General features: G+C 43.9%; 1 protein-coding gene across 1 annotated transcript; it reads left to right on the forward strand.

Annotated features, from left to right (window-relative positions):
• The first annotated feature begins 4,357 nt into the window (after positions 1-4,357).
• On the forward strand, positions 4,358-6,083 carry LOC123151609 (uncharacterized). The gene is made up of 2 exons (XM_044571292.1): positions 4,358-4,854; positions 5,235-6,083. Exon 1 carries the CDS (start codon positions 4,461-4,463, stop codon positions 4,734-4,736), a length of 276 nt encoding a protein of 91 aa, XP_044427227.1. The 5' UTR covers positions 4,358-4,460; the 3' UTR covers positions 4,737-4,854; positions 5,235-6,083.
• Positions 6,084-7,414: the final 1,331 nt, after the last annotated feature.

Here is a 7,414-nt window from a genome sequence, read left to right on the forward strand (position 1 = left end):
ATCTAAATTGCTAGCCTTTGCCTGTACTAAGTGGGAACTCTGCTTGTGCATCAAAAACCTGGAACCCAAAGTTATTCTAGATGAGTCCACCATACCTACCTATATGCGGTATTACCCTGCCGTCCTAAGTAAATTTGCATGTGCCACCTCTAAAAACTTCTAAAAAATTATCCGTTTTGTGTGCCTGGATCGTTCATGGAACGACAGTAGGTGGTCGGTATCTTCCATGCTAAGCGGGTTATTCTCAGGTCGAGTGTTTATTCACTCATCATCGCATGAGAAAATGGCGGTAATAGGGATGCCCAGTCCTGAACTAAAAAATGCAAATAATTAAACAAAACTCCCCCGGGACTATGTTGGTTTGGAGGGCACCCGTTGTTTCAGACAAGCCGTGGATTGTGATTGTTGGTGGAGGGGGAGTAAACCTTTACTTTTATCGCTTGGGAACCACCACTAGCCTGTTTAGCATGGGAGATATTGATAATTGATGGTCGTGAAGTAAATGAGAAGGGTGCATGCCTCAAAATATCATTTACCTATGTTTTAAAAATTGAGCTCTGGCACCTCTGCAAATCACTGCTTCCCTCTGCGAAGGGACTATCTATTTACTTTTATTTGTGTCACCACCTTCTAAAACAAGCGCCAGAAACTAAGAAGAGCACAGTTGCCATGATTTATGCATTGTGTGTAGCTAATGTTGGGTGCATCATGACTGGATCTTTTCTGCATTTATGTTTTGCGGTCTCAGAAAGGGCTAGCGAGATACCATTATTGTCATATTATATCATGGTTATTTTGGCAACATGTTACCGTTTGAGATACCTTATTATTGCTCGCTAGCTGATTATGTCATTGATATGAGTTATTATAATCTTTAAGAGTTATTGTCGACATGGTTAGTTATAATGTTGGCTGAAAACCTGGGTGCTATTTAAGCTTATTTATGCAAACAAGAGCAAAAGAGTTTGTAAAAGGTTTTCTTTTTCAGTTTTAGTTTATCAACTGAATTGCTTGAGGACAAACAAAGGTTTAAGCTTGGGGGAGTTGATATGTCTCCAACGTATCTACTTTTTCTAACGCTTTTCCTCTTATTTTGGACTCTAATTTGCATGATTTGAATGAATTAACCTCGGACTGACGCTGTTTTCACCAGAACTACTATGGTGTTGTTTTTGTGCAGAAATAAAAGTTCTCAGAATGAAACGAAACTTTGCGAGGATTTTTCATATCAATAATAAGAATTTGTAGAGCCAAGACCTTCCGGAGAGCACAACACACCAGGGCGCGCCCCCTCTCCTGGCGCGCCCAGGTGGGTTGTCCCCACCTGGTGGCCCCGCAGACCCTGAAACTGACGCTATAAAATCCTATTTTCGGAGAAAAAAACCAGGGAGAAAGAATTGTCGCGATCCATGAGACGGAGCCGCCGCCAAGCCCTGTTCTTTCTCGGGAGGGCAGATCTGGAGTCTGTTTGGGGCTCCGGAGAGGGGGGGGGGTCTTCATTCTTCGTCATCACCAACCCTTCTCCATCACCAATTCCACGATGCTCCCCACCGGGTGTGAGTAATTCCTTCGTAGGCTCGCTGGTCGGTGAGAAGTTGGATGAGATTCATTATGTAATCGAGTTAGTTTTGTTAGGGCTTGATCCCTAGTATCCTTTATGTTCTTAGATTGATGTTGCTATGACTTTGCCATGCTTAATGCTTGTCACTTTGGGTCCGGGTGCCACGATTTCAGATCTGAACCGTTTATGTTATCATCATTATATCCATGTTCTAGATCCGATCTTGCAAGTTATAGTCACCTACTACATGTTATGATCAGGCAACCCTGGAGTGACAACAACCGGGCCCACTCCCGGTGATGACTGTAGTTTGACGAGTTCATGTATTCACTATGTGCTAATGCTTTGTTCCGGTTCTCTATTAAAAGAAGACCTTAATATCCCTTAGTTTCCAGTATGCCCCCCGCTGCCACGGGAGGGTAGGACAAAAGATGTCATGCAAATTCTTTTAATAAAGCACGCATAACTATTTACGGAATACATGCCTATATTATATCGATGAACTAGAGCTAGTGCCGTATCGCTCTAGGTTATAACTGTCACATGATGAATATCATCCAACAAGTCACCGATCCAATGCCTACGAATTTATCCTATATTGTTTCTGGTAAGTTACTACTGCTATCATCACGTTACACCTACTACGAAACTGCTGCTATCACTGTTATTGTTACGATTGCTACTGCTAGTACTATCAAAACTATCATATTACTGTGCTACTGATCACTTTGCTGCAGATAATTAATCTCCAGTTGTGGTTGAATTGACAACTGAACTGCTAATACCTTCAAATATTCTTTGGCTCCCCTTGTGTTGAATCTATATATTTGAGTTGAATACTCTACCCTCGAAAACTGTTGCGATCCCCTATACTTGTGGGCTATCAATGGTGTAAAAAAACACCCTGGTATTGAAGGAATAAAGTGAAACATAGTAAAGAAAGAAAGATAGAGAGCATGGAGAGCGACTGTTCTGATCCCGAGCTCATGTGAGCTCGGATGAACAGTAAAATAGAAAAAATATTGAAAAGAAATTAATTTTTTTTGTGAAACATAGACAAATGTTTTGTTAGCTTGCCAAATTTCATCACCAGATGACATTCATGGAAAATGTGGCATAAAAAAAATCGACGCTCCAAACTGTTATTTTCAAACGCATTTTGGATCATCGATGTTGTTTTTTTGCCACACTTTCCACGAATGCCATTTCATGATGAAATTTTACAAACTATCAAAACATTTTTCAATGTTTCACACAAAAAAATCAGTTTTTTTTTCATTTTTTTTATTTCACTATTCAGCCGAGCTCGCATGAGCTGGGGATTAGAACAACACTTCCGAGAGTGCATTGTACTACTCAATGATAACCATAACGAGTATTGTTATATGTAATTGGGTGACATAGATATGCATTCTGTAAGAATTTGACGACTCCTGATATTATGACTCAATCATGCAAACACATTTATGGGATCTTTTATGATATAATTTTTCCAAATATCCCATCAGAGTCATACCATCAAAAGAGGTATAAAACATGCCTAAATCTCATATTTACTTTTGAATAAATGTCCATTCTTCCATTTCAATGACATCGCTTTCTAAAGACAATTCGTTGCAATTGGCTTAATTTCCAGTCTCATTCTAAGCTCTTAGGTCCTGAAAGACCATTTTGCCTCTGTCCGCCTTCTACCTGAAGGACCGGAGGTTATGTGTATCATAAATTATGTGGCTAGGTCTCAATCGACTGAGATTAAACAAAATCTTAATCAAGTGACATAATATGCAAGACAGAAAAAAAAGAAAAAGATTTTTTTCATGGATCTCAGTGTAAAATCTCACTGATATAGCATCGATGAAGTCTGAGTCGAGTGAGACTTAGCAAGACGGTACCATAAATATGGAACATACATATCCTCGTGTTTTATATTTCACATTTCATCTAAAAAAACACAGATGGTTAATTGCACAGTCCTTTTCCCTTCTGTTAGAAAATGCACACCAAAATCATGTACTCCCTCCAATCCGAATTAATTGACGCAGCCGCTATGATTGGAGCGAGTATCAGAAATGCCAAAACTTGCTTTCGAGAACAATCTGATCCATGTCCTTGTCCTCAGATCTGTAATTTCACTTGCGATCGGGCGTGCAGTTAACTTTCGGGAATCAACTCGCGAACATATTTTTTACTGTAAAAAAAAAACTAGTGAACAGATTTGGTCTACACTTTGCTCTCCGAGTGCCAAACTGCGTCCCAACAACCGAGGGCTCGCAAAGAAATTCTTCTAACACAGTTCCATGCCGCGCAGGTAACCCTACACGGCCACCCATGACCCATCAATCGCCGCCCCAAGATCCTCGAAGCTTCTGTTCCTGCAGCCACACCGTTACGTGCAAGTGATCCAACTGGTAAATCCATTAATTGTTACCTCCTAATCATGCAGCTAGTCTGCAAGTGTTGCTTCGTGTAGCCACATCCTCGATCAATCATGTGGGATAGCGTATGATCGATCGTGTGGCGTGTGCTCGGCCTGACTCCGACAGCGACGCCGGCGCGAGGTAGGGGAGGTGGATGCCCTGAGGTCGACGACGCTGCCTTACCGGCGAGGACGGAGCACGCTGCTGTTGGAATTTATTGCTTCACTGCGTTGCTGGAGCACGCTCCAACATTTGCTGTGTCAATGATTTGGTTGGCGATTCGACTAGACATCGATCTATCGGTTGCACCAGGAAAGGTCTAGAGTTTTATGAGTCTGATTGATTATTCCTCCATCTCACACCATCTATAAAACATTTCCATCAGCTAGCACTTCCTTCTTAACAACACCAAGAGTTGCTTGCAAGTTACAAGGTGATGAGAGGCAGCAAGGAAACACAAACACACACACGCACACAGAGACATGGGATCCTTGGGCCCTGCCGTGAGCGTGAGCATGGCCAAGGCCAACGGCGGCAAGGTGGCCGTCGGCGGCCAGAAGCAGCAGCAGAGCGGCACGTTCAGCTGCGGCTTCCAGATGCCGCTGCACTACCCGCGGTACAGGAAGGCGGACTACGAGGCGATGCCGGAGTGGCGCGTCGACTGCCTGCTCCGAGAGTACGGCCTCCCTGTCACAGGCGACATCGAGGAAAAGAGGAGGTTCGCCATGGGCGCCTTGCTCTGGCCCGGCCAGTATTGATTCACCTTGTTACATGAGTATTACATATTTCCATTCGGAGCAGAGGCCGATCAGCAAGCTACCGCCTAGCAGAGACTGATCAGCAATGGCAGCAGCAACATCACGTCTCCATGACCATGTATGAAGAAGACCTCGCGATATTATATTTCTATCTATATCTATATCTATATCTATATCTATATCTATATCTATACCTACTATTAAAGGGAATAAGTATTCTTGGTTTGGTTTAGTCCTTTATGTTTGGTTTACACATGTTAAGCGATCTAAGCCAGTTACTTGTATGTTGATGGGCCTTTTATGGGCTTTCATACAGAGACCGTGAAAAATAATTGGGTCAAAATAAATCAACATTGTGAGAATTGAACACAAGACCTCATGTCCATCTCTTAGATGTAACAACCAAAGACTTATGCACCTTTCATATTTACTAATCCTAACTCACTCTAAATATATGAGTGGCAGTCATCATGTTTATTTATTTTTTTGCGAGAAAAGGAGTTGATATTAAAACGGCCAGGATCCGCACGCCCCGGTGCCTCCGCTCGGCCTGGCCGCTCCCGTAGGCCACGAACGCGAGGAGGGGAGAAGGCCTCCATCGCCAGCCACCGCGAGGGGCTTTGCCCCGGCGGCTCTGGCCGGCGGCGGCGGGGAAGGGGAGGAGGAGGAGGGCTAGCGGCAAGGGGTCCACACAGAAAATGAAATTACAACCAAGCTCCTCTGCAACCCGACTAAGCTCGCGCCGTGGATGAGCCGGTGACGCGCCGTTCGCCGCTGCTCGCTGACGCCTTGGATCGAAGCAGCCCCTGGGCAAAACGGAAAGTCTCCGATCAACGGTCCCTGTGGACCTACACCCATGGTCGTCGTCATCGTCACACCGCTCAACATCGCCTTCCTTCTCCACATCTTCAACCACCGGAATCGCCATCCCTCAATCTCCGGCACGGGGGAACCATGCACGGCCTCTCCACCGAGCAGCGAGCACGAAGAAAGGAGCTGGTCCACCGCGGAGCTCCACCGGAACTTCGCCGTCGAAGGGGGGGCCAACACCTATAAAAAGCCGATCCAGTCGCACCGCCGCCTCCACGACGCCACCGGCTGGCTCCCTAGGCACTCCTACACTATGTACACGCTGCAAATCGGGCCTCCCCCGTCCTCCTACCGCCGGAGCGTCCGACGGAGGGTGAGGGAGCCGCCGATTCGGCAACGGCGAGGTGGAGAGCCCGGGGTTCGCACAAATCTTCCTTCGTTCCTGTAGATGGGGAAGGGTAAGGTCCAAGGCTCATGTTTAGGGAGAGATAATTAAGCGAATGAGCTAATAAAGGAGGATTGTGGGCTTAAATATAATATTTAAACGAATGTGGCTAATTAAAGAAAGGATTATGGATAAATCGATGGAATAACTATTAGAAAGATTATGGTCTTAATAAATTCTACATGAAGGATTTGAGATAAAAAGGTAGGATAATTAAAAGAAAGGATCTATAGGGCTTAATGTGTTGGAGCTACTAAACTAGAAAATGAAGGATTTGATTCCCGACTAAAACGGGTGAGGACTTCATGGTAATTAATGAAAGGATCATACTTAAATGCCATTAAAAAAATGATTGTATTTAAATGAAATTAGTGGGATATTACGCCCCGCAAAGAAAATATGAACACGACTAAATTGCGACGTATTTTTTTATGTTCATTTTGTAGAAGGACGATGCTGCATTGCAACATGTTCTTCATAATGAATCCAATGCTGTGGGACATTATGCTTGTGCAAAACATTAATTTTCCCCGTTGCAACGCATGGGCATATGTGCTAGTTCCTTTGTAAAGAAATACAAGATCACTAATAGTGATCTAAACTACCTTATGTTTCTTTACGAAGGGAGTATCATCTAATCGTACTCTTCAATTATCCATAGACAGTGGGGTCATGTACCCTGCTCCCCCACTTTGCCGCCGCTGGCAGGGACGAAGCTAGAAAAAAAGTTTAATGGTGTCGTGTCTATGATAGTGGGGTCATCTTCTATAAATAAGTAATCATCTATACCAATATAAAAAACCCAAAAAGGCAGATCCAACTGATCTTAGCCATCGCACTAAGTTAATCCAACGACCTAGACTGCTCCAATGGCGAGCGTTAAACGTGTTTAATGTGCAATTAATATAATACCAAATATTGCACTAATTACAGGATTAACATAGAAATAATAGCATACCTATTATCTGCATGTAATTAATATATTGCCTAAATATTAACGTGCATTGCACGTGCGCATTTACTAGTTAGTACTAAATTAGTGAAGGATTTACTAATTTCATTGGGGTCAATTCATCCCACTGCTTAGAGCATCTCCAGCCATTGGCCTCCCGGCGGCTCGTAAAATCGCCGTCTGGGGGCGAACCGGCGCAAAAATCAGCCTGGGGGCTTTCGGGTTCCCAGCCGCCGGCCCCAAAGTCGCCCCCAGAAGGCGTCTTTAATGTTTTTTAAAAAGAAATTTGGATAAAATTCGTTAAACGGGACAAACATTCGGCGAACATGACATTACTTAGCCGACTTAAATAGTTTTTTTTACATAGGAAACTGAAAATACTTAAAAAACAAATGCCGCAACTACGGGCCGAAGGATGCGCTGAGCGCGGCGAAGTCGCCGCCGTCGCTGTCGCCGTCATCGCCGTTGTCA

The sequence above is a fragment of the Triticum aestivum genome, chromosome 7A (genome assembly GCF_018294505.1).
Source record: "Triticum aestivum cultivar Chinese Spring chromosome 7A, IWGSC CS RefSeq v2.1, whole genome shotgun sequence".
NCBI classification, from domain to species: domain Eukaryota; kingdom Viridiplantae; phylum Streptophyta; class Magnoliopsida; order Poales; family Poaceae; genus Triticum; species Triticum aestivum.

What these genes read in the sequence shown, in the direction of transcription:
- LOC123151609 (XM_044571292.1), top strand. Translation starts at nt 4,461, where the DNA reads ATGGGATCCTTGGGCCCTGCCGTGAGCGTGAGCATGGCCAAGGCCAAC.